The sequence below is a fragment of the Phytophthora cinnamomi genome, assembly GCF_018691715.1.
Source record: "Phytophthora cinnamomi strain GKB4 chromosome Unknown Contig23, whole genome shotgun sequence".
Classification (NCBI taxonomy): Eukaryota; Oomycota; class Peronosporomycetes; order Peronosporales; family Peronosporaceae; genus Phytophthora; species Phytophthora cinnamomi.
Window position 1 is genome coordinate 493,337 of NW_027150956.1, and position 25,038 is coordinate 518,374.

A 25,038-nucleotide genomic window follows, 5' to 3' on the forward strand; every position below is an offset into this window, starting at 1 on the left:
GTGTTGCCCTGTCCACTCGAAGGTGTCTGTGTCGGATTTGAGTGGATTCTCTTAGCGCTCGACAATGGGCATGCTGTCGGAACTGGTTGCAGTGGGTTGATCGCCGAAGGCGAATGACCCGCCCCCGAACTAATTCGGAGGACGGAGATAGATAGCTTCTCGAACACAAGTTGGTTTCGTGCTGGCGAAGTTCTATTTGGTGGTGTGTTTGCCTGGCGAGGACTGCGGGCGTCACACGGACCACCTTCGCAACCTCCATCTCAATTATACGAGCACGCGTATGGCCGAACAGCACCATTTATTTAATCCATCATGAGCATGATTAGCGGGTACGCCGTGCGGCGCGTGGAGGGCGGCAGTGTATCTCAAGGTCGACGGCGATCGCTGGCCAGTCTCTCAGTGGGTCGACGGTCGTTAGAGCAGGTCTTGGACGCGTTCTCGCTCCAGAACCGAGCGAGATCACTTTTGGACGACGACGTCACGGACGCCTTCGACCCTAAATCTCGCGCTGTGAGGGCGTGGGAGCACATTTTGCTTCTGTGTCTACTCTATCAAATGTTCATGGTCCCCTACTTCTTATCGTTCCAACCTCACGTCGTCGTGACGGCCAACGCAGAGTTCGTCGTGGCGCTAGTGTCTGAAAGCGCCTTCTTGGTAGATTTCTACGTGCGAGCACACACAGGCTTCTACTCGGACGGGAACCTCGTTCGAGACAAGAAACTCACGCGGCGACGATACTTCCACTCGTACCATTTCGCGACGGACGTGATCGCCATTCTTCCAGTACAGGCCTTCTTCTCCGGTGACAACATGGTGGTGAGGCTTTCACTGTTCAAGTTTGTGCGGTGCTTGCGACTGGGCCAATTCATTTCGAGCCTCGACGAGCTCTACGCGAAGAATTTCGTCGCGCTGAAACTGCTCAAGGTGGTGATGTCCATGGGGTACATGGCGCACGTGTTGGCATGCATACGTTATAGCTTTGGCTACAATGAGAATCAATCAAATCACTGGCTACCTCCGGAGGAGGAAAGCCATCACCCACTGCACACGAAGTATTTGAGCTCACTCTTTTGGAGCATCGGAATCATGACAGGTCTCTTTGAGGGAGAACTACCCCGTCACATCAGCGAGTTTTTATTCACGACGTTCGTCGCTCTCTGCGGGTTTTCGATGTTCACGACACTGGTTGCAACCATTTTCGTGATTTCCAAGTGCGAAAGCGGCCACTCCGAAGCCGTCGAGGCGCGGATCAACCAGCTTGTACATCTTCTGTCCTTTCACCGAGTTCCCGAAAGCCAGCAAGCCCAAGCGGTCGAGTATCTGCGGGTACACTTTTTTTTTTACTTTATGCTACCGGAGCGTGAAAACACTGATATGATTTATTAAATGTCCGATAGCGGTATTATACAGATGCTGAGTCCAATGACCGCGAGGCAGCAAAGAGGTTGTGTAGATCGGTAGCCAACGATATCCAGGTGGAACTGCTGAAGTCGGCCATAGCCCAAATCCCGATTTTTGAAGGATGCAGTGACCAATTTATCGTGGCGATGACGAGTTTGCTGGAAATGATCGCAATTCCTGCGCAGACGACTCTGTTTTCGGCGGGGGATGAAGGAGACGCCATGTTCATCGTCCACTCGGGTGTCCTAGCCGTCGTGATTAAGTCGGTGACTGTGCGCGAAATCCGCAAAGGAGCTTGCTTTGGTGAATTGTCGGTGTTCTCCACGATAAAGCGCACTGCAGCAGTCATGTCGAGCACTTATGCGATTCTCTACAAATTGTCGCGGTTCCACTGCGAACGAGTGCTTGATGGCTATCCCAGATGTGCGATGATGATTGACGCACACGTCGAAGCAGCTCTGAGAGATATGCAAGGGGGCAGTAACTACATTGTTGATAGCATCGTATCTCCGAATGCATCGATTGCCGTTAAAACTGCTGGTCGTAGCAACTCGATTTCCGCTGGGCTTGCGGCAGGCACTTCGGCAATAACCAGTACCTTGACTCGAGTTTTGACGATGAATGGAGATTTCAACTCGAGACGAAGCCTTTCCGATGCTCTGATGCCAGCAAGAAGGCGCAGTCTGGTGATTCCGACGCAAGTGGATCCAGTGGACTCGCAACGTGCGCTGCCCCTTTCAACGGGGAATCATAGCATTTCAAGAGACCACTCCATGCGCAATATATCTCCATCCGCAGAGTCACTCGCCCAACCGAGACGTGGCATTTGGAGATACATCCTGCGTGAGAAGTGCATCGATCATCAATCGCAAGGTCGCTTGTGGTGGCTCGTCCTGCTCCAACTAAACCTGTGTTATACGTGGCTAATGATTCCAGTTCAAATGGTGTTCCCGTTGTGGCAATACCCTTCATGGGCAACCCAAACGATTGACATGACTTTCACGTTCGGTCTGTACGTCGACATTTTGCTCAACTTTAGTTTGTCGTACACTTTCGATTCCGAAAAGATCATGGACCCCATGCGTAGTGCAAAACGATACTTTGAAGGACCGTTTTTCTTTGATCTCGTTTGCGCACTCCCGTATGAATACTTCCACATGGCGAGGTATGGTGCTTTGCGGCTCCCACGCCTTCTGCGCGTGGTCTACCTGCAAAAACACTTAAGCGAGATCGAGTACTTTTACCCGATGAACAACAGACGGCAACTCACACTACTGGGGGTGTTGCTGATTATGCTCTTCCACATCGTTGCGTGCATTCACTTCACGATCTCGTACATCGAGGGATTCAATCCACACGAGGAGGAAGCATGGATATCGTCGACGAATCTGTGTTTGCGCAGGCTCAACGCCACTAACCTGGAAAACTGCAACGGCACGGTTTTCAATGAGCGAGCAAATATCACCACCCTTCGCGAGACTAGCGCTTTGGAGTATTCGCGCTCATTGTACTACGCAGTCGGAGTGCTGGCATCACCGGGCAAAAGCTTCGAGCCCGCCACCGACGTGCAATTGATCGCAGCGCTTCTTCTGATGCTGAGTGGGTTTCTGATCACGGCCATTGTGGTTGACAACGTCCAAAAGCGCTTCACCGCGTCTGCATTCGAGCAGAAGGAATTCTTCGCAACAAGCACGAGAATTCAATTATTCCTGCGTCGCCAGAATGCGCCACTGGCTATTCATCACCGTGTCAAGTCATTTCTCGACTATTGGTGGTCGTCTCACCGTGGAGCTGTCATTGGAGAGCTGCTGGCAGATTTACCGAGGCCAGTTCGAATAGATGTGCTGCGTAGCATTTGCTTGCCTGTATTGCAGACTCTAGCGCTTCTTAAGGGAATCCGCACAGTACGCGATAAGCTCGAGGAGGTCATGGTGGAAAATGCGAAGTTCATTTTGTACGGTCAAGGAGAGATCGTGTATCGCCACGGTGACTACGTCACAGGGATGTTTTTCCTGCTGGAAGGAGAGGTGTGTGTTGTGACTGCTGGCGGCCCACCCCGGGAAGTTCCTCGAGGGGGATTTTTTGGCACGGCAGCGCTAACGCAACAGGAGCGGGGAGAAGGTTATACAGATCACGTGAGCGCCAATAGTGGCTGCATCTTACTCTTCGTTTCACGAGACCAGTTGCACGTAATGGAGGCGATTTTCCCGGCATTAAAAGTAGAGCTGCTAACGCTCGATAAACGATTACTTAACAACAAGTTGGCCAAGTCTGCAGTGAGCAAAGAGGTACAGCGGCGCATTCGACGCCAATCTACGGTCATTATCATTCGGAACGCCATCTTCGGGTCGCTGAGGCACCACAATACTGTGTTCGATCCTGATTCAATGTTTATTCTTACGTGGGAGACGTGGGTTTTCATCGTAATGACTGCACAGTGGATTCTAGTCATGTTCCAGTCGTGTTTTCCGTTAGAAGATGGACACAAGACTGCAGACATTATCATGGTTTTTATGGAGATTTGCTTCATTCTAGACATCTACATCCGATCTCGACTTGGGTTCCACGAGTTCGGCAACAAAATGATGAATGTGAAGCGCATCAAGCGTGCATACTTGAGATCAGGCGCGTTCGCACTGGATATCGCAGCACTTTTGCCACTATACATTGTAAACTGGAGTGTGCCTGAGCATGAGCGCTGGGATCTACTCAACATCAACAAATTGTTGCGCTTGTTCAAGGTCCCCAGTCAGTTGCACGCACTGGAGACACGCTACCTAAAGCGCACAACCGAGTTGCGTTTATTCAAACTGTTATACTACACGTTCATGCTGTCGCACGTGCTAGCCTGCATCTGGTTTAATTTCGCGTCCAAGGTGGCCGTGCCCAATTTCACCAGCACCTTGTTACCTGCCGCGAAGAAGACGGCATACGGAGACAACGACTGGCTGCCTCAAGCACATTTAGAGCACTCACCACACATTCTGCAGTACATGGCGTCTTTATACTGGTCGTTTGGACTCATGTCGGCCTCGAGTGAACCAGAGTTCCCCAAGACCACGGCAGAGTGCGTATTTAGTGTCATCACCATGACTTCGGGGTTCTTCTTGTTTGCCTACGTGATCGGTAACTTCACTGACATCATCGAGCTTACAAGTTCCGAGACGAGGGAGTTCAACGCAAAGATGGGGGCGGTTCGTCAAATGCTGAACCATTTTCAACTCCCCGACGCACTTCAAGAGCGGCTCAAAACGTTTTTCCTCTTCAAGCGCTTCCACACGATCACTCAAGAGCATATCCTGGTTCACTGCCTGCCACCTTCACTACTCACGGATATTCGACTCGTTCACCTAAAGCGAATGATCGAGAAAGTAGAATTCCTCAGTGGCATGGAGGGTTCCGTCACGCGCATGCTCGTCTCCCAGTTCACGCAGGTGCTGGTCTCTCGAGGCGAGTTCATTTGCAGACTAGGTGAGAAGAGCAGTGATATGTACTTTGTTTTCACGGGGGTACTGGACGTGCTTCTGCCCTTGGGGGTTGTTAATACCTCGACTGGTGTCAACGGAACAGGTATCAAGGAAAAGGCAACAGGACCAAATAACACTACGAAAAGTACCGCACCAGCCAAGTTATGGCGGCTTGGCGTTCGGAGAAGCTCGAGCGGCCCTAATGTTAAGAGGAACAGCCTTGTTGAGCAACTCCGAAAGGTGAACACGATATCTGCTGGAAGCTACTTTGGAGAAAACGGACTCTTTACCAATAACAAACGCAACGCCCACATTCAGGCACAAACGTCGTGCATTCTGTACAAACTGTCTCGAGAGTCGCTGGAGCTTGTGTTCGACCGCTACCCGGAGTGGAAGGAGAAGGTCATGCGCATCGTGAATATTCACCGCGAGCAAACGCGTCTTTTGCAGCTTTCACGCGAGGAGCAGAATCGTGGAACGGATGCTGCGACCGGTTTAATGCTGTCTAGGGCAGACATCCTGAATCAGCGAGCTGAGCGTATCAAGGAGGAACTTCAGCACGTACGGTTGCAGGACGGAGAGAGCAGACATGCTGCAATGGTCGCGAGTGCTGGACGAGCAGTACTCAAGTGGTTTGAACGATACATCACCACGCCACTGTATTGCCTAGTAGAGGGCACCGAAGTGCAAAGCGATTTCCATTTGGCGTGGTTGCGATTCATGGTAGTTTGCATTCTGTACGTCTCAATCTTGACCCCGTACCAACTTGCAATGGATGGTCTGGATCGCGCTACACCGATACCTGTCATCATAAAAGCCTTTGGATTGTTGTGCGAGCTCGCTTTCATTGTAGATATCTGGTTCAGTTGGCACGTACGAGAATCGCCGGCGTCTATGGAGTTGTACGAGCAGGATTTACGCGCTACCTACAGGAAGGAGCGCATGTTATGGGATACCATTGCAGCTATTCCTTTCCAGCGCTTCTTGTCCGATTTTCACAGCGGTCCATCGTTGCGATTGCTGCGTTGTCTCAAGATTTTTAACGTCGTGAGTTACCTAGACGAACTCAATCGGCGCAGTGTCACCTACGAGGTCACACGCTTTTGGTACATCTGCCTGCTCTACTTGCTAATGCTTTATTGGGCGGCATGTGCTTACCTTGCAGTGGCGACGGAGGCGGGCTTTGGCACGGAATGGGACGATTGGCTTCCTTCCCAGGAACTAGTGATCTCCAATCCAGAGGACCCGTCGCCTTCCCAACTCGCTCTCCGCTTCTTGCGGGGCCTCTTCTTCGCAACCACGACGTTTGTCAAGAAAGCACGAAACCTCGCGCCCGAGACCGCGTCATTGTATGCCTTCCACATCGCAGTCTCCTTCGTTGGTCTGATCACCATGTCGTTCGTTCTTGGTGAGCTCGCCAGTCTCTTTATCTCGTATATCGGTCTCGAGGTGGACTTTCGCAAGAACCACATCGCGATCGAGATTTACCTGGCACGTCTACGCGTAAGCGACCAGCTCAAAGCTCGCGCCCACGCGTTTATGACCTCGCTTTGGTCGTCACACGCTGGTGTGAACTATGAAGAGATTCTTGGTGAAATGCCCCGCCCGATCCGAACAGCTTGCGTCCTGCACGTGTCGAAGGAACCTGTTGACTGGTTTATCAAGAAAATCATCGCCCCGATCTGCTGGGAGGGGGCCGATGAGCTCGAGGTTTTCAGGCACACCTTGGTGGAGCATTTACACTTTGAGGGTTACCCGTCGGACGAGAACATTGTAGTGGAAGGAAGTATCGCGCGAGCCATGTATTTCGTGCTGCGCGGCCACCTACGCCTGCACAGTCGCTCACTACTAGCGCTTACTCGTCCCATCGGACTACGAAATGGTGACTTCTTTGGTGAACGAGGCCTTTTGGGTAGTGCGATCAGTGCCTTCACCGTGCGCAGTGTTCGAGCCTGCGACCTGTTCTCTCTGAGCTCTGAGGATCTCGTCGAGGTGTTACACAAGCACCCGTTCTCGCACGTAGCGTTTCGGGTCTGCGAGTGCGCCTACGAACACCTCAAGATGAAAAACCTGGTCGCCTGCTCGAAACCAGACATGGAGGAAAACTGGGGGAAGGCGTTGCTTGAGATGGTAGACGAGTTACGAAAGCGACACAAACGAGAGATACCCGTCCATTCTCCTAGCATCACTGCTTTGATGAATGTAGGGATGCGAGTTTTCAATGTTGCAGCTCACGCCAAGTTATCCTCGTCTTCAGCAGCGCCAGAGGCGCAAGTTGACACACCAGTCAGCGAGCTGGGAAGCGTCCAGGAAATCAATAGCGATCTCAATAACACCGACAAGGAACCAGTCTTCACCTACCTCGACATTACAGAAAAAGAGTTACCGAAGCACGTGGACAGGATGTTCGGCGTGCTGAAAGATGGTAAGGACTGCTATGCGGCATTTTCACCGCTACTGCAGATCCTAATGCCCAGCGACCCCCTCGACTGGAACGCGAGCTTCCGCCATCACTTACACCACGAAGGCCTGAACATCGACAGCAAGGTCACGCCTAAACTGGTTGAAAGGGGTTCTTCGCGCAGTAATCGGCGTCTCAAGGCTAATGGTGAATCCAGTAAGGACGGAGACAGCGTGCACAAGCAAGACCCGAACATCATTGAAGCGATCGTGTCGACGCTCCAGCAAGAACAGGCCGAAGCTCGTACAGCTAAGTCTTCGGACACGGTTCCCCTTCGAGGACAAATCAACCAGGGTAGCTTCGCCTCGCGGATTCGAAGCGTGGATGCTGCTACGGGTCGGCCGGTGGAGCAGTTGGCGCCAAGCGCCGACACGAAAGAAGCCATGGTATTCAGCATGCAAAATGCGAGCGCGAACTCGCAAAACGCGCTGAGTTTCGCGACCGATGATAACAAGAACGCGCCTCCAGTTCATGTACTTCGCAAACGTGGCACAGGTACGACACGGATATTGTTGATGTCTGGCAGCATTTTGCAGATCAGCTCAAGAAGTTTTATCTTCTTTTTTTCAGATGCAGGAGGTTCGTCAAGCAAGTACGCACCGCTGCAAGACGAGGACATAGAGTCGCTGGAGTGATCGTGACAACACGCCACCGTGTTTGATGTCAGTCATGGCGACAAGTTTTGGTTAAATATTAAGTACAATTAGCGTTAGTATCTTGACGAGCAGATAAGCTACCCATACAGCGCGAAGAGCGGCGCAGCAGCGTTACTCTCCCACCGCAGTAGAGCCATGGCGATCTGGTACTTCCAGATCGTAGCGTGCTTGGTACTCCGGCCGTTGAGCAAGTTACCGCCGAACGTGACGTCACAGCCTCGAACAGGGGGTCTCGCGGGCCCCATCACGCCCGGAGCAGCAGCCTCCTCTGCGGGCGGGTCCGTGATCATGAGCCAGTAGAACATCTCCATCCACTGCACGTTCGGGTCGTCGTCGTCCTCGACACACACGGCCGGGTTGTGCGACCGGAAGCAGATGAGGTAGCCGTTGGCCAGGCGTATCCGGAAGAGCAGGAAAATGGTGCGGAAGATCGGCGCCGAGCTGCCTTCCTGCAGGTCTCTGCGGATCAGCAGCGTGTTGTCGTTGATCCTCTGCAGGATCTCGAGCTTCTGCACGGACGAGTAGATGCCGTGGTACAGGCCGAAGTCGCAGTACATCTCCCAGCTCTTGTCCACGAGCTCCTCGGCGCCGATGGTTTCGATCCGCTTGGTGAAGTTGAACTGCACGCGCCCGTCGGGCGTGATGCGCTGGTGCTGCGTCCAGCCCATAGTCTGCTCCTGCTCGGCCGCCTCGACGCGCCGCATGGTGTCGAAGAAGGACGTGGCCTGTCGGTGCGAGTCGATCATGGTGTCGCGCGCCTCGGCCACGCTCAGCTCCTGGAAGTGGATGGTGCCGATGGACGTGCGCGCGCCGAGCTGGCGCGGGATCTGGAAGTCGTCCTGCAGGCGCTGCAGCTGCTCGCCCAGCGCGTCGAACACCAAAAGCTGATCCTTGAGCTCCGCGCTCTCGCGGCGCAGGCCGCGCACCTCGTAGATCGAGTGCACGAACCTCTTGAACAGCACGTCGCGCAGCCGGCGCTCGTCGAAGTGCATCCAGTCGTGCGCGCGGCGGTAGGCCGTGAGCAGGCCGTTCAGCTCGGCCTCTAGCTCGTCGTTCACCTGGCGTAGACCCTTGCGCTCGTTCTGCAGGCAAGAGCACCCTGTGTTAGTGAGAAGCTGGTTATCTTGTCCGATACAAGTTAAGCGTTTTCTATAGCAATCGTTATCCTGTCTCGGACAGGTTATGGAAGTCGCCCCCACCTTCTTGCGCACGCGCGACTGGCGCACGATCTCGCAGTGCTTGAGGCGCTTGAACTCGGCCTTGGCCATGCGGCGCGTGGTGTCGGGCGGCACGTCCGCGCTCAGCTGCGCGGCGAGGCGGCGCTCCACGTCGTCCAGCGTCACACTCGTCTTTTTGCCTTTTGCCGGCTTCTTATGCGCCGCGCGTGGCGCCAGCGCGAGCGCGGACTGCGCGGCGGGGGACGCGGGCGAAGAAGACGCCGGAGACAACGAGGCGCGCTGCGCGCGCGCCCGGGGCGGTGCCAGCGGCGGCAGCTCGAGCGGCATGCTGCGAACGTTAGTGCGTATACGTAGTGTGTAGCGATAGCCGCTGACTGCATACAGTATAATATACTGTTTTCTTGTGTTACAAAGCCCAAGAGGCGTGTGTAACGCTGGTGTACAGTCCAGGGACAACGTAACAGTGACGTGGTGCCGACGATCTTGAAGCGACGCAGAGCAAAATGCCGCCGCCACCTTCAGGGCTGGCTGCAGCAGCCGTGCCGCCTGCGATCGATAGCAGCATCTACGACAAGCAACTGGCCTGGAAAGTGCACGGCCAACGCAAGGTGGTGCTGGTTCGGGTGCAAATGTTCTTGTGCTGCGTCTGACACGTCGTTACGGGCGTCCGCAGCTGGCGAGCAGGTCGCAGGAGCTGCGCGCGCAGCAGGAGCTCGAGTGCACGTTCTCGCCCAAGGTCGGTGGCTGCTGCAGCTTTGCGGCGTTGCACGAAGGAGGAAGTGACGGTGGTGTGTGAATTGGCTGGTGGTGGCAGACCAACGCGCGGTCGCTGCGCGCGGCGGACTACGCGGCTGCGGCGGAGGACGAGGACGACGGCGGCGAGCACGCGACGGTGGCCACGAGCGTGGAGACGGAGGCGGCGCTGCTGCACCCGACCGAGTCGCAGGAGACGTCCATCCAGATGCACCTGGCTCGGCAGGAGCGCGCGCGCGAGCAAGTGCTCGAAGCGCAGCAGAAGTACGTGGAGAGGAGAGTTAGAGGAGGAGAAGGTGGTGGTGGTTGTGTTGCTGACACGGCGGTGCTGCGTGCATTCAGGTTGGCTGGCGTCTCGCTGGCGAAAGACTTTGGTAAGGTGACGACCGTCGCGCCGTTCGCGCTGAGCTCGACCAACTGGGTGAGTCTTCCGCTGGACCTGCAGTGTCTAAAGCTTTCGAGTAACTTGACTGCGATGGCAGAAACCGCGACAAAGCACGATCGAATCGCCGACGCGGGTCTGTGCATTGGAGGTGGGGTGCCCCGCGGTGGATGACGAGCGGCAGCCGAAAGTGACGAACAAGGCTGGTGCCAAGAAGATGAAGGGCCACGGATCCACAGCACGAGGGCCGAGCAAGTCGCCTCGGTGCTCGCACGCAACGTGTGGAACGTCCACCGCCACGACGAAGGAAGAGGAGGCTTGGGAAAGGTGCGTCATGCTAGCTCACGCGTTCGTGTCGACGTTTGGCTGAACCGAAACATTGACAACCATGTCTGACGTTGCAGTGAGCGCGCGACGTTGGTCTCAATCATTGATGCTCAGCGCCGAGAGCTCGCGCTCCGAGAGCAGGCCCAGCAAGAGGCAGTGCGGGTGGCAGAGCGATTTGCCACCGCGACCCAGGCGTTCGAGGAGCGGCTTGTGGCGGTGGAGCAATCCGCCGCTAAGGAATTGGAAGAGGTCAAGCGCCTGCTTGCTAGTCAGGCTGCAGCCACGGACCTGATCCTCACATCGCTAGGCATCTCGAGGCGACCAGGGTCCAGCAGCGGCAGCTCGAGATACGACTGAGCTCCAAGTGCTTGCTCAACTACCGATGCTCCAGCATTTCCGTAAACAGCGAACAGCACACACTCACACACCTAAGCTTCTCCTGTCTTGCTTGTTGGTCCAACAGAGCAACAAGAAGAACCGGAAACATGGTTATTTATCATACAACTAACTCCACCAGATCTCGCACCTTACGCAACCTCGCACTCACGCTCACTCGACGGCACAGCGCTTCTTCTCGCATTGCTCTCACGTTGATCCGGGATGGTTGGCTAAAAGGTTAAATGAAGTCACTCGATAGTCACCATGAGCACGGCGGTAGAGTGAAGAGCGGGCCGACCATCATACTTTCCCACTTGAGCACGATGGACAGCGTGTTCATGGCGAGCTCCGTTATTGATTCGACGTCACCGTAGTCCATGCAGCCGCCGTATTCAACCTGCGCACCTTCTTGGTAGAACCCGCCATCACCCCCTGCTTCCACAGTAGGCTCGAACACGAACCATCCCGACAGCTCTGTCCACTGCACGGGCTTCCCATCCCGGCTGATGGAGCTCAGCGCCGGATCGGTGAGACGCTCGGGCGAGACCGACTTGACGCAGATGATGAAGCCCTTCCGAGTGCGAACGCGGAACAATAAATACACGCACCGGTAGAGCTTGTCGCCGTCGGGGCTCCTCGACTCGCGCAGAGCCACGATGGTGTCGTCGTTCACGCGCTGCAGGATGCGCAGCGTCATGAGGCCGCGGAACTTGGTCTCGGTGCACTCCGGGTCGGAGAAGCACTGCCACGTGCTGGTCATGAGCTCCATGGCGCTGCGTCCAGCGAACCGCTTGCGCAGCGAGAACTTGAGCGTGGTCCCGTCGAGCAGACGCTTGTCCTCCCAGCCCATGATGCTGGCGCCCGTGGTGAGCGCCCTGCCGCTGAGCGAGAAGTCGAGGATGCAGCGGTAGAACTCGTTCACGAGCGCCGAGGACTCGGCGAAGCCGAGCGGCCTGTAGCCAAGCTGTTTGCGCATGGCCACGGCCAGCGGCGTCTTGCCTGTGATGGTGGGGCCCACGAACGTGGGGCGCGGCTCGCTGAAGAACTGCGGCGAGCAGCTCTTCTTGTGGCTCTTGCTGAGCGGCGAGACGCTCCAGTCGACGCCCTGCATGGCGGGGGGAGGCGACGCGTCCGCGCCCACGTAGAGCGGCGACGAGCCCGAGGACGACGCGGTGGCCGCGTCCGAGTCCGTGTCCGAGTTGTCCGAGTCGTCGGACGAGATGGACGCGGCCCTCTGCGCCAGCGCCACCATGCTGGAGGCGAACTGCTGCCTGTAGTTGAGCAGCAGACGCAGCCTGGCGGCCTCTCCGCCCAGCTGGTCCTGCTCCTGGGTCAGCAGCGCGTAGCGGCGCTGGATCTCGTCCGCGGCGCTGCTTCTGGGCTGCACCTGGTGCTTGGACGTCGACAGCTTCTCCAGCTGCTGCTCCAGCTCCTTCACCGTGTCGCGCAGGCCCTTGAGCGCGGCCTGCAGCAGCCATGCAGGCAAGCAGGGAAAAAATGACAAAAGTTGATCAACGTAAGTACCATCCTATGTCGTAATGATTTTTCTTGAGCTGCAACTTGTGTCGAAGTGTACCTTGTTGCGATGGTAGGCGCGCTTGACCACCTCGCGGTGCCGCGCGCGCCGCTCCATGGCCGAGAGCTTGCCCTTGGGCGAGTCCTTGGCCGCCCGAGAGGGGCTGGGGGCGCCCACGGGCGACGCCGGCTGCACCTCCGGCGAGGAGGGTGATGACGTATACAGTTGCGCCTGTTGCCGTGGCTGTTGCTGCTGCGGGTGTTGCTCTTGCATCTCGATGTCTTTAACCGCTGCGCTCCCGTCGTCCGCAGGCTCCGTCAAGAGCAGAATGTCCAGCAGCGCCTGGTCGTCGGCGCTCCAGAGCGCGGGGGCGACGGCGGCCGTGGGCGCGTGCAGCGCCGTCGCGTGCTTCGGCGTCGCCACCTGCATCCTTGCCGCTCGTTAGACGCTGCCGCGGTTAGCACTAGCCTAAAGCGACAAGGCGCGTGTTGCCGGTTGCCGCTCGTTCTCTCTTTGAGTGATTGCGGAAAAGGAGACAGTCTCGTGCGGTTTGTTCGCGGCTAAGTGCGATCGGAAATGAAGGGGCACGCTCGGTCTCAGCGTTATCAACGCGGGTGGACCAAATGGAGGGCACTGCACGGAGCGCACTACATGGAGAGCACTGCACGGCAACACTGTTCTGCACGTGCAATATTAATGCGGGTATGGTCAAGTTGTTGCTGTCAGCGACAGACAATTGGTGCTGTTGCCTCCGTCGAGCAATGCTGGACGCAGGCAATGTTAGATGTGACTTGACGTTGAAGTTGGGGAGCACTATTCGAGGCTGTTCTTACCGTTGCTCTCAACGCTCCCTCAGGTGGCGGCAAAACATGTGGGGCGAGGGTGAACCCAGGGTCGCCACGACAAATACTGACAAACCGCTCAGACTTCGTGCGTGCCCATGCTCATGGTGTCGCGTGCCTGCTTGATCCTCGCTAACTTGGGTGTGGAATGGTTCCCGACACAAGGATATTATCGTTAATTTTCCTGCGTGACACCAGCTCTAATACCGCACGAAACAAATATTAAAGAGTTGAAATGACTGCCTTCCAGGTGTACTGCAATAAAATGAAAGCGAATTCAGATCGACGATACACGGTGTTCAAAGAGAAGGTCAAGACGCTATATATTCTGGATTGCGACTGGATCCCGATGGCCGACGCTAAAAATGCTCGCCTTGAGCGTGTTCAGCTTAGTCGCTTCAAGTTCCGCATCCGAACGCTTTCTGGGTCCATAAGAAGCTTAGAAATGCTCTGATTTTCACCGAAGGTGGAAAAGCTGCTTTACATCAAGGCAAACCATAATTACAAGCACGTAGACCACCAAGAATAGACTAGCCAATGAATAGAAAACAATAAAGATATGTTATATTAATTTAACCAATATAGAACCAAAAACTGAATTGCATTTTTAAAAATCAACAGGTATTACCAGCCTTGGTCTCCAACGACTGCGGTGTACCAGTTGTATTATTTGCCTTATCTACTATGGTATTTGGGCCGCGATAAGCAAGCTGAATCATCTTAGGCCGTGTTAGGAAGAAGCGGTATCATACAAAGAGTCCTGAATCAGAACTTCTGTTGGTGACAGGTTTTACCGTACTATAAACCCTATCCTTAAAACCTAATAATTAAAACCATCGCGCCAGCCCTATTGGAGACGTTGGGCCAAAACGCACAACGAGTAACTCACGCCTAGAACAAACCAAACCAACCAAAGTGCAAACTATTGGTTCGAAGTTATATTTCACGACCTTTGAACCAGTTTTCGCCGTTACTTTGGTTTGAACGTTACCAGACCAACGCTCTTGAACCATTCCTGAGGTTTGGAGTTTCGTGGTTTGGAGTTGAGCTTCAGCTGCAACCGATGGTTTGCTTTTTCCGCTGCCTGGTTGGTCAATATGGCTCTCTGTCCTCCCGGCGGGCTCTCTTCAAAGGCCGCGCCCAAGCAAGCGGCATACCCGAAGAATTAGAATCTGCGGCTGGTATCGGTAGCAAGGTTGGCTTATTCGCTTGCACCTCCTGGATGGCAGGATTTGCATTCCCGAAGGCGGCGACCATCTCACCCTGATGCAGCTTTCGTCTTTGACAGCGGCTCCAGCCTTCAACGACGCTCGGCTTTTCGGCTGTGCAGCGCGGCACTTCTCGATAAGAGCCGCATCGTCAACAGTTTCAAATCGAAGTTTTTAGCCAACCACATTCTCGTGGTTTGCTTTGGTTTGCAGCGTCTCACTCGGTTCAAACCACTTCGAACCAAACCACGAAACCGTTTCGAACCTGGTTCATTGGTAATTTTGGTTTGGTTTGTTTACCGAACCAAACCACGTGGTTTGGTTTGTTCTAGGCGTGGAGTAACTAGCAGTTAGTTATGCGTTTTGGTAAGACAAACCGAACTGTTGAAGGTTTTGCGAGTGAGCGGAGAGATAAAACCCCGAACAAAAGTACCATAAACTACTGTAGTATATCGATGTTGTGGGAGGTGCTTCAATATAATTTTACTAGTACCGACCTGGTAAAGCACTGCTGTATTTGGCACCCCTGGGAACTCAGTTGATGACGAACAATGTCCGTAAATGCGTGGGAAAGATATCGGATTCGTCACTCGGGCCGTTATCATAGGTCTCGAACGTGTGGACCAAGCTGTGGGAGATGCGGCAGCGGTCCGTGTCGGATATTCACCCTGATCAACCGAGATTGCTGACGCTCCACTGTTGCGTTTGTTGAGCTCGACACCTCTGCGACCATCGCGGTCATTGTGTCTTCAATTGTAGGTCCAATCGCTTCTGCGGCCTCAGCCTCGTGATCCTCCGGCGCATTGAACTCCGCTGTCTCGGCCACCTGGTTCAGTTCCTGCTCCTCGTGGTGTGCGCGGTGGTGTCCATTGACAGGTTCGTCGTTCGCACTGAAAGACCCGTCGATGGTTGGAAGTACGCTGCGGTATCGAAAGCCTATTGCGCCCGACGTTGTCAGCGTAGCCAACGTCGCAGTGAGATCGACGTTTTCTGTTGTGGCAAACGAAGCGCCCCAGTCCAACGGATCGGTAGGCAACATGCAGTGCAGCAGCGCTGCGAACGCTTCATAGCAGGTGGTGGTGGTGTCTAGCGCATCAAACATCTCGCGCAGCCGGGCTGGTAACTCGGCGGGGTTGCCCGCGCTGACGTTGACGCTGCAAGCAGCAAAGGACCCTTCTCCTGGGACGAATTCGCTCCCTTTGAGAAAAGTCGCTAGCCTGAGTGCCTCGCTTTCGGAGGCCGACAAGTCTGGTGTGTCATTGATGCCAAGAACACCAGCACTCGAAGAACTTTCAGCCGAGACCACCTCGGCGTTTGTTGAAGTCGCTTCATACTTGCTTTTAAATTCTATGACAGAATGCAGTAGAGCTCCCCCCCAGCGATCCTCCATGTCGATTCTCGAGCAAGGAACTCGATACTGCACCTTAATGTATCTGTGCGCGCTACTACAGATCTGAAGTGCCAGACGAGAAAAAGGGTGCTGTTGGAGTACCTGGGCGAACGCCTCCGAGCTCAGAGAGAGAAGATCGCAGGCCCTCACCGTTCGAACAGTGTAGGGGCTGATTGTGCAGCCTAAGAGTCCACGCTCACCGAAGTAACTACCGTCGCGAAGACCAACGGGACGAGCCAGCAGCGATCGACTTTGCATTTGAAGGTGGCCCTTGATCACGAAGTACATGGCTCGGACGACGCTGCCCTCGGTCACAACGTTTTCGTCTCGAGGGTAGCACTCAAACTGCAGTCGCTCGGCCACAGACAGAGTAAATGCCACTACGCTCTCGTTGCCTTCCCAGCAAATGGGGGAGACGACTTTCATGACAAACCAGTCGAGAGGCTCCTTCGCCGTGTGGAGCACGCAAGCTGTGCGGATCGACTCAGGCATCTCTGTCAATAGCTCTTCGTAGTTAACCCCTGCGTGTGATGACCAGAGCGACGTCATGAAGGCGTACGTGCGCAGTTTGAGCCGATCACTGACACGTTTACGAGTTAGATAGAGCTCGACAGCGATGTGATTTTTGCGGAAGTCCACCTCTAAACCAATGTACGAGATGAATAGGCTTGCAAGCTCACCCAGCACGAAGGACATCGTGATCAGCCCCGTAAATGAAGCAGCGATTTGGAACGCGTACAGCGATGCGGTCTCAGGAGCCAAGTTCCTCGCTTTCTTGAGAAATGCTGTGGTAGCGAAGAAAAGTCCACGTAAAAAGCGCCGAGCTAGTTGGGCGGGTGACGGGTCATCAGGATCCGAAATTTCGAGTTCCTGAGAAGGAAGCCACCCTTCCCACTCGGTGCCAAATCCGGCCTGCATTGCAACAACAAGGTAGGAGCAAGCTGCCCAGTAGATCACCAACAGGTAAAGCATCCAAACATGCCAAAAGCGAGTGATCTCGCTGGAAACGCTGCGTCGATTCAATTCGTTCAAGTAGTTCATGATGTTGATAATCTTGACGCAACGCAGCAGCTTGACCCACGAGCCGCACTTGAACGCCGACAGGAAGCCGTGGAATGGAATGGCAGCGATGATATCGAAGACCATTCGCTCCTTCTTGTACATGCTGCGCAGATTTTGGTCGTAAAGCTCCATCGCGGTCGGAGATTCCTTTATGTGCCAGTTGAACCAAATGTCGATGATAAAAGCAATCTCACACTGCAACCCGATCGCTTTCGCTACGGATGCAGCAATTGTTGCACGATCCAGAGGGTCCATAGCAAGCTGGTAGGGTACCATTACAGCAACGTACATGGTACAACACACGATAAATCGCATCCAAAGAAGATGGAAGTCGCTCTGCACCGCAACACCTTCAACTAAGGAATCAACAAATTTACGAGAGGGCTTCATCACGCCTTGGTTTAGCAACTGAGCTCCACGTTGGCTAGAGGTTTTTATGATGCTAATGTGCACGCTCTCACTGCGTAGCAAGCGTGACGAGTACATCTTCTCTTTTAACCGCTCGGCGCGCTCGTTCATGATGTCCGCACGTGATAATATCACACCACTTGCTGTTGTCGTTCTGCGTCGTTGTTCATCACGCGATAGTTGCAATAGACGATCTTGCTCGCGATGGATACTAGCAATGCGAAGCACTTTGTGTTTCCACTCTGGGTATCGATCGAAAACAGTTTCCAGAGATTCCCGTGACAGTCTGTACAAGATGCAGGAAGTTTGTGCTTGAATGTGCGCGTCACGCTGCGCATTTGTGAATAGCGAGTTTTCTCCGAAGTAGCTACCCGCCGATATTTCATTCACCTTCTTCAGTTGTTCTTGGTCTTGAGCGCTGGTGGGAGCAACCCCACTATCACGAGACTTTACGTTGCTCGCACCAGCCTTCTTACCAACCAGGCCTTCAACAATGGACTTGAAGGTAAGTTTAGTCCGAGTTGCTACTCGCAAAGGTAATAGCACGTTGAGCACACCCGTAAAGATGAAGAACATGTCACTCCCGTTTTCACCGAACTTGCAAACGAACTCGCCGCGTGACACCAACACCTGCGTGAACTGAGAGACCAGCATTCGCGTGATCGAACCCTCCATGCCTCGTAAAAACTCCACTTTCTCAATCATCGGCTTTAGATGAACAAGGCGGATGTCAGTTAGAAGCGATGGTGGCAAGCAGTGCACAAGGATGTGTTCCTGCGTGATGGTATGGAAGCGCTTGAACAATAAGAACGTCTTTATGCGCTCCTGCAGAGCTCCTGGCATCCGAAAGTGGTCCAGCATTTGCCGCACAGCTCCCATTTTCGCGTTGAAGTCCCTGCTTTCCGAAGTCGTGAGTTCGATGATGTCGGTGAAGTTGCCAATGACGTAGGCAAACAGGAAAAACCCGGTTGTCATGGTAACCACACTGAAGATGCATTGCGCCGTAGTTTTGGGGAATTCCGGTTCGCTTGAGGCTGACATGAGTCCGAACGACCAATAGAGAGATGACATGTACTGCAGAATATTTGATTCGTGCTCCAAGTGCTCAGACGGCAACCATTGGTTGGCACCAAAAGCGGTTTTCTTCGTGACGGGAAAACTACTGCTTTCAAAGAAGGTTGGGACGGCCACTTTAGATGCGAAGTTAAACCAAATACAACCGAGAACGTGTGACAGCATGAACGTGTAGTAGAGCAGTTTGAATAAACGCAGTTCCGTCGTGCGCTTTAAGTATCTCGTTTCAAGTGCGTATAGCTGTCTGGGGACCTTGAACAGCCGCAAAAGTTTGTTGATATTCAGCATATCCCAACGCTTGGCGGCTGGCACACACCAGTTGACAACGTAAAGTGGCAACAGTGCCGCAATATCCAGAGCGAAGATGCCGGACTTGAAGTACGCGCGTTGAATCCGCTGTAAATCCATCATCTTGTTACCGTATTCGTAGAATCCTAGTCGCGAACGGATGTACATATCCAGAACGAACGAAACCTCAAGAAAGACCACGAGAGCGTCAGCATTCTTGTGCCCGTCTTCAAGAGGGAAACACGCCAGAAACATTACGAGTGCCCATTGCACGGTCATCACGAGAAACACCCAGGTTTCCCACGCGAGAATGAACAAAGAATTAGGATCGTGGACGCTCGTGAGCGAGTCTTTTAGTCCTGCGAGTGCACTTTGCAGTAATTCAGGAGCGGAACCTCTATGAGCGTGCAAGTCTCGTCGCGTCTCCATGTGCATTTTTGCCAGTTTATTGCTGAGCAATCGCTGCTCAAGAGCGAGAAGCTCCGTCTTCAGTTTGGGAAAAATGACTTCCATTGCTTGCAGCTGGGTTCGCGACACAAATAGTAGAATGCAGCCGCTGCTGGCGCTGACATGTTCCGTATATCCCTCCCCTCGTTCTTGCTGCGTAAGCACTGCTGTACCGAAAAAGCTCCCGCGAGGTATTTCACGAGGCGAACCGCCCATTTTCACTACGCAAACCTCTCCTTCGAGCAGGAAAAACATTCCTGTAACATAGTCGCCGTGCCGGTAGACGATCTCGCCTTGGCCATACAGAATGAATTGAGCATTCTCAACCATCAACTCTTCCAGCTTACTCCACACTAAGCGCGATCCTTGGAGGAGTGCTAGTGTCTGGAGCACGGGGGTGCAAATACTTCGCAACAGATCTAGACGAACCGGTCGTGGGAGATCGGCCAGCAGTTCGCTGATGACAGCCCCGCGGTGCGAGGACCACCAATAGTCCAGAAATGACTTGACGCGATGGTATATGGCTAGTGGGGCCTTCTGACGTCGCAAGAAGAGTTGAATCCGCGTGCTTGTTGCAAAGAACTCCTTTTGCTCGAAGGCAGAGGCGGTAAACCGTTTTTGCACGTTGTCTACTACGATGGCCGTGATTAAAAATCCACTGAGCATGAGAATCAGCGCCGCAACCAACTGCACGTCGCTAGCAGGCTCCACGCTTTTCCCTGGTGATGCAAGCACTCCAACAGCGTAATAGAGCGAGCGGAAGTACTCTAAACACGTAATTCCTAGTAGTTTCCCTCGATCAGCCTTCTCGTTATATATTGTGCCACTGCAGTCTTCCAAGTGAGTCCCGTTTAGTCTCCGCAAACACAATTTAATCGACGAAATCCAGGCCTCCTCTTCATTCGGATTGAATCCCTCAACATATGAAATTGCGAAGTGAATGCAAGCCACTATGTGAAACATCATGAACAAGAGCACCCCAAACAGCAAAAGCTGGCGTCTGCTGTTTAAGTGGACAAAGTACTCCATCTCGCTCAGACGTTTCTTCAGATGGACAATGCGCAGAAGGCGCGGGAGTCGCATGATACCGTACCTCGCCACGTGTAGGTATTCGTACGGAAGCGAGCACAGCAAGTCAAAGAAGAAGCTGCCGTCGAGATAACGCTGCGCACTGCGCTTGGGATCCATGATCTTCTCAGAGTCAGTCATAAAGGACAAATTGAGGGTGAATACAACATCTAGTAGCAGGCAGGTATTCGAGATGGCGTCGACAATTAGAGTCGTCCACGACGGTCGCTGCCAGAGCGGAAACACCACTTGGACCGGGATCAGAGTCCAACAATACCACTGGTTCGCGAAGAATAGTAAGAGCCACCACATCCGGGCACGCGAGTGGTGATCGATGCACCTTGGGAGTAATATCAGACGCCTCAAACCGTGGTGCTTGTAAATAGTAGTTTTCGTCAGGTTTTCTCGGCGATCATACGGGTTCAGTGTTTTTCTCCTCGTGAGTTGGTGGCCACTACCAAGCGTGCTACTTGATAAAACAGAAGCGTCTTCCACTCCGGTGTCAGTGCAGGTATCTGGCACAGATGAAGGCTCTAGTATCGACCTGGGCACAGATAACTGACTGCCCTCCCGTTTCGACTTTGACTGTGATTGACCCGGTTGCAAAGGGATTATCTTCGCACTTCGTGGCTTCCTGGAGAAACCCAGTGCTCCTCTTTTCGAAAGCATCTTTGATAGAGTGGATACACCTGCTACACATCCCGCTGCAACAGAAACTCGTCGATAATCTCCCTTTCTTGAAATACTTGTAGAATTGATGCCATCGGCGGGGGAGGGATTACTGACATCTTTTTCGCTGCTGTTTAGCTGGTTCAAAACATCCTCGACGTGCGCAGAAATCACAGCAGCACACTTTGGATACCCTTCAAGAACACGCTCGCAGTGAAACCTCGATAATTTGTACAGAATCGAGAACGTCGTCGAAAGGACTGTTGCTGTTCGCGGCATCGAAGAAAATACAGATAACTCTCCAAAACACGATCCCTTCCGAATCTCACGCACCGTCACGGACTTTACAACGATCGCGAGCACTCCGGACTGAACAACGTACATGGCATCACCGTAATCTCCTGATGAGAATAAAATCGTCTGCGCTGGTACAGCGATCATTTTCAATAAGCTCGTCATAGCCACAATGAACTGATCACCGCAGCCGTCAAAAAGCGAGACTTTAGAAATAGTCGACTTTAGAAGCTCCACTTGGATGTCATTCGCTATAGACGGACACAACATTTTAGCCGCCTCGCGGTCATTTGACTCGGCATCGGTGTAGTAACGCTTCAAACACAAAATTACCCACATTAGCTTACTAGGTAGAGTGACTGCAGTGTAGCCAGGGAAGACTTACCTTGAGATATTCGACAGCCTGGATTTGTTGGATTTCAGGAACACGGTGAAAAGAGAGGACGTGAACAAGCTGATTGATCCGTGCTTCCATAGCTTCGGTATGGCCGCTTTCACACTTGGAAATGACGAAAATTGTTGCGACTAACGTCGTAAACATCGAGAACCCGCACAGCGCCACCAACGTTGTGAAGAGAAATTCCATGCTATGATGCGGTAATTCTCCCTCGAAAAGCCCCGTCATAATTCCGACGCTCCAGAACAGCGACGTCAGGTATTCCACGTGAGGCGCTTCATGGCTCGCTGTGTGTGCTGGTAGCCAGAGGTTAGTGCGGGTCTCGTCCGTACCAAAGCTGTATCGTATACAAGCTAGCACGTGTGCTAGATATACCGTGGAAGCCACGACCTTGAGTAGCTTCAGTATTACGAAGTGCTTTGTGTAAAACTCGTCCAGACTCGACACAAAAGCCGGTAATCTGGACCACCGCAGAAGCTTCAGAAACAGCAGCTTAGCCACAACTCGCGGGTATTTCACCACAAGGACTTGGTACGGCAAGATTGCAACGACATCCAGCAGAAACTGGAATGAGCGTACGTATCGTCGGATGGTGAGCTTCTTGTCACGAATGAGATTGCCGTCCGCGTAGTATCCTGTGTGGGATTGAACGTAGAAGTCCACCGCGAACACTCCTTCACACGCGATGATTAGCACAAAAAACGTCGAAATGGAGCCGACAGCGTCAGGCTGGAACGCCAGGAAGTACGGCAGCAGGAACGACTCCTGCAGGAGGCTCAGCAGTAGAATGTGGTCCCACGCCTTAATGGCCCTCGCGCTCGGGTCGAAGGCGTCTTGTCGGTCTTCCGCTAACAAGTTGGCCAAGCGCGTGTGCAAAGTGAAGGAACTGTGGACACTGTCGACCGATCTGCGACTTACCGACGCCATCCACGAATGCTTCTCGCTGTTTCTACTGCCTTTGCTGGTCGTCCCTTTGCTGGCATTGCTCCCCCTGCTTCGGACCATTCTCGCCACATACAACGGGTATGTCGTCGTCACCTTCCTCCCGAACCAACAACTGCGAAGCAGCGTGTGGACAGTGCTGGGGGCTACACAATTTAAAAATACGTTGACGTGCACAGACTTCAACCGAAGGACGGACGTTGAGTGAACTGTTGAGTTGCGATCGTTTTAACTCTCCACTCGAGGTGACGGACTTAAAATATCGTCACGATGAAACGCTTGACGCGGGCGTCAGAGGTCGAGCACTTTGTCAGTGTACTCCAAGAATCTCAACCATGGTTGGAGAGAGCCCCCTGCAACGACAAGTACTGCATCTGAGGTGCAAATTTAAACCGTTTTTTACGACCATCGAGTGGATGTTAGCACCTGTAATTCGGCATTGGTATAAATACATAACCTCAGATAATCTATACGTGATTGAAAACTTGTCAAGTCACAGCGCCTCAAGAAATTATCAGTTCTCTGCCGAATTAGATATGCATGTCTGTATATTTGCCCCCAGACTTCATAAATTGATCCGAGGTTACCAAACCTTCATAAATCGATAGCGCCACTTCAACAAGCAATTGCGTAAAGTTTTCGGGTGGTCACTCCATGCTGGACGCGGCCGCGCACATGCTGCTGCTGCTGCAGCAGGCCAAGATCAAGGGCGAGCGGCCGGCGGACGCGTCGTTCCTGCCGATGTCGCTGGCCATGTCGTGCCTTCTGCGCCAGCCGCCCGCGGGCCTGGCGCCGCCCGCCGGCGGGCTGTCGCTCCACCAGCTGGACCGCCTGCCGCAGGAGGCGCTGGAGCGCAGGCTGGCCGCGCTGATGCTGGACGAGCCGCTGCGCGCCTTCACCTTCGTGTGCGCGCTGGCCAAGTACGCGAAGCTGGCGCGCCAGTTGCTGGGCATCTGCCACGAGCACATGAGCAACCGCCGCTCGACGGCGCAGGCCACGCAGGAAGTCGTGCAGGCCGTGGTGGAGGCGCTGCCGCCAATTGTTGATGAGGATGAAGAGCAAGAAGAGCGAGAAGATGGTGAAGAGGAGACGATGGAGGAGGAGAAGCACGAGACGAGACCTGTTGTTGCTGCTGCTGCTGCAGAGAGACCAGCTAAAGACGGTGTTAAAGTTAGTGAGAACCGACCTGGTACGACGGGGACCAAAGCCACTGCTGCTGCTCTTGCTGCTGCGGTGGCGACGGACCCGGCGGGGATCATGCGACGAGCCGTGGGTCGAGACGTGGGTGACGGCAGTGCCGTGCTGGAGACCATGAGGAAGTTCCGGACGGACGCTCGCATCCAGACGCACGGGGTTCGTGCGTTGAAGGGGGTGGTTCGGAGTACGGCTAATGCTTCTGAGGTGGGAAAGCCGCCGACGGACTCGCTCCTGGCTACTGGTTTGGCGTCTGAAGAGGCGGAGGAGGATCGTGAACATGGAGCGCAGAAGGACAAGGCGAGCTCTCGGCTCGTCATCCAAATGGTCATTGACAAGATGAAGCAATTTCCTGAGGCCCTGCCGCTGCAACGCGATGGACTGCTCTGTCTCGCTGAGTACGCGAACCAAGCGGACGATCACATTGCGATAATCACGTCCAGTGGCGGCATCATTTCGCTCATCGATGCAATGGTCGCTCTTCCTGACGACGTGCCTGCCAACATGGCGGGGCTGTCGGTGCTTGCTCACCCGAAAATTGCAGGTATGCACACCAGCTTTACGATTCGATCTATGCTATAGTATCGGGAACACATATTTACTGGATCTTGATGCCGTAGACTAACGTTTCGTCGTGTGTCATTAGATGAGGCGGTAGTTCGGGTCAATCCGGAAAGCCGCCGCCTGGTGCTCTCGGCGATGGAGCGATTCCCTCTAAATGAGCAAGTGCAGGGTCTGAGTTGTCTCGCGCTGGCCAACTTGAGCCTGCGTCAAGGTACAGTACAGCTTTCACGAGCGTCCAGCTCCATCCTCCCACTACTGACTTTTGGCATTATCTAACAGACGCTAGCATGCTTGAGATTGTCTCGAAAGGCGGCCTCGAGATTGTTGTCGACAGTATGAAGCGATTCAGCACAGCAGCTCTTGTTCAAGCAGCAGGATGTTGGTTTATCGCAATTGTCAGCGGCAAAAATGGTGAGCCGATGAGAACTCCGTATTTGCGAAGGCTAATAGAAGTAATCTGACCGTGTTTTGCTTTTCTTCATTGAAGATGAGATGAAAACGGCATGCTTGGATGCAGGAGCCCTACCAGCTTGTGAGAAAGCACGTTTACGATTTCCCCGTGATCCGAAGGTTCAGCAGCATGCTGTGCAAGCGATTCAGACAATGTTGCCTGGGGAAGTGATCGAGGGTGAAGAAACACTACCGCCAGAAACCTGCACGCTGCAGTAACAA

At 53.8% G+C, this 25,038-nt stretch overlaps 7 protein-coding genes across 7 annotated transcripts; 3 read left to right on the forward strand and 4 right to left on the reverse strand.

Moving 5' to 3' along the window:
* Positions 1-318: 318 nt before the first annotated feature.
* Positions 319-7,964, forward strand: IUM83_05007 (Voltage-gated Ion Channel (VIC) Superfamily; the record flags this gene model as incomplete). The annotated part of the gene is made up of 3 exons (XM_067929115.1): positions 319-970; positions 2,338-7,824; positions 7,900-7,964. 3 exons carry the CDS (start codon positions 319-321, stop codon positions 7,962-7,964), a joined length of 6,204 nt encoding a protein of 2,067 aa, XP_067794902.1.
* Positions 7,965-8,062: 98 nt separating this feature from the next.
* On the reverse strand, positions 8,063-9,490 carry IUM83_05008 (uncharacterized protein; the record flags this gene model as incomplete). Its single annotated transcript, XM_067929116.1, has 2 exons — positions 8,063-9,067; positions 9,185-9,490. The coding sequence occupies 2 exons, from the start codon at positions 9,488-9,490 to the stop codon at positions 8,063-8,065; spliced, it is 1,311 nt and encodes a 436-aa protein (XP_067794689.1).
* A 176-nt stretch (positions 9,491-9,666) lies between these two features.
* IUM83_05009 (uncharacterized protein) lies at positions 9,667-10,982 on the forward strand (the record flags this gene model as incomplete). The annotated part of the gene is made up of 6 exons (XM_067929117.1): positions 9,667-9,771; positions 9,837-9,899; positions 9,978-10,180; positions 10,259-10,337; positions 10,399-10,625; positions 10,703-10,982. 6 exons carry the CDS (start codon positions 9,667-9,669, stop codon positions 10,980-10,982), a joined length of 957 nt encoding a protein of 318 aa, XP_067794835.1.
* Positions 10,983-11,262: 280 nt separating this feature from the next.
* Positions 11,263-12,948, reverse strand: IUM83_05010 (Abnormal spindle microcephaly-associated protein; the record flags this gene model as incomplete). Its single annotated transcript, XM_067929118.1, has 2 exons — positions 11,263-12,468; positions 12,580-12,948. The coding sequence occupies 2 exons, from the start codon at positions 12,946-12,948 to the stop codon at positions 11,263-11,265; spliced, it is 1,575 nt and encodes a 524-aa protein (XP_067794585.1).
* Positions 12,949-15,170: 2,222 nt separating this feature from the next.
* IUM83_05011 (Cyclic nucleotide-gated cation channel alpha-3) lies at positions 15,171-17,153 on the reverse strand (the record flags this gene model as incomplete). Its single annotated transcript, XM_067929119.1, has 1 exon — positions 15,171-17,153. The coding sequence occupies one exon, from the start codon at positions 17,151-17,153 to the stop codon at positions 15,171-15,173; it is 1,983 nt and encodes a 660-aa protein (XP_067794648.1).
* Positions 17,154-21,920: 4,767 nt separating this feature from the next.
* IUM83_05012 (uncharacterized protein) lies at positions 21,921-22,593 on the reverse strand (the record flags this gene model as incomplete). Its single annotated transcript, XM_067929120.1, has 2 exons — positions 21,921-21,962; positions 22,042-22,593. 2 exons carry the CDS (start codon positions 22,591-22,593, stop codon positions 21,921-21,923), a joined length of 594 nt encoding a protein of 197 aa, XP_067794646.1.
* Positions 22,594-23,262: 669 nt separating this feature from the next.
* Positions 23,263-25,035, forward strand: IUM83_05013 (Armadillo-type fold; the record flags this gene model as incomplete). The annotated part of the gene is made up of 4 exons (XM_067929121.1): positions 23,263-24,346; positions 24,449-24,577; positions 24,646-24,777; positions 24,854-25,035. The coding sequence occupies 4 exons, from the start codon at positions 23,263-23,265 to the stop codon at positions 25,033-25,035; spliced, it is 1,527 nt and encodes a 508-aa protein (XP_067794647.1).
* Between the last annotated feature and the right edge of the window lie 3 nt (positions 25,036-25,038).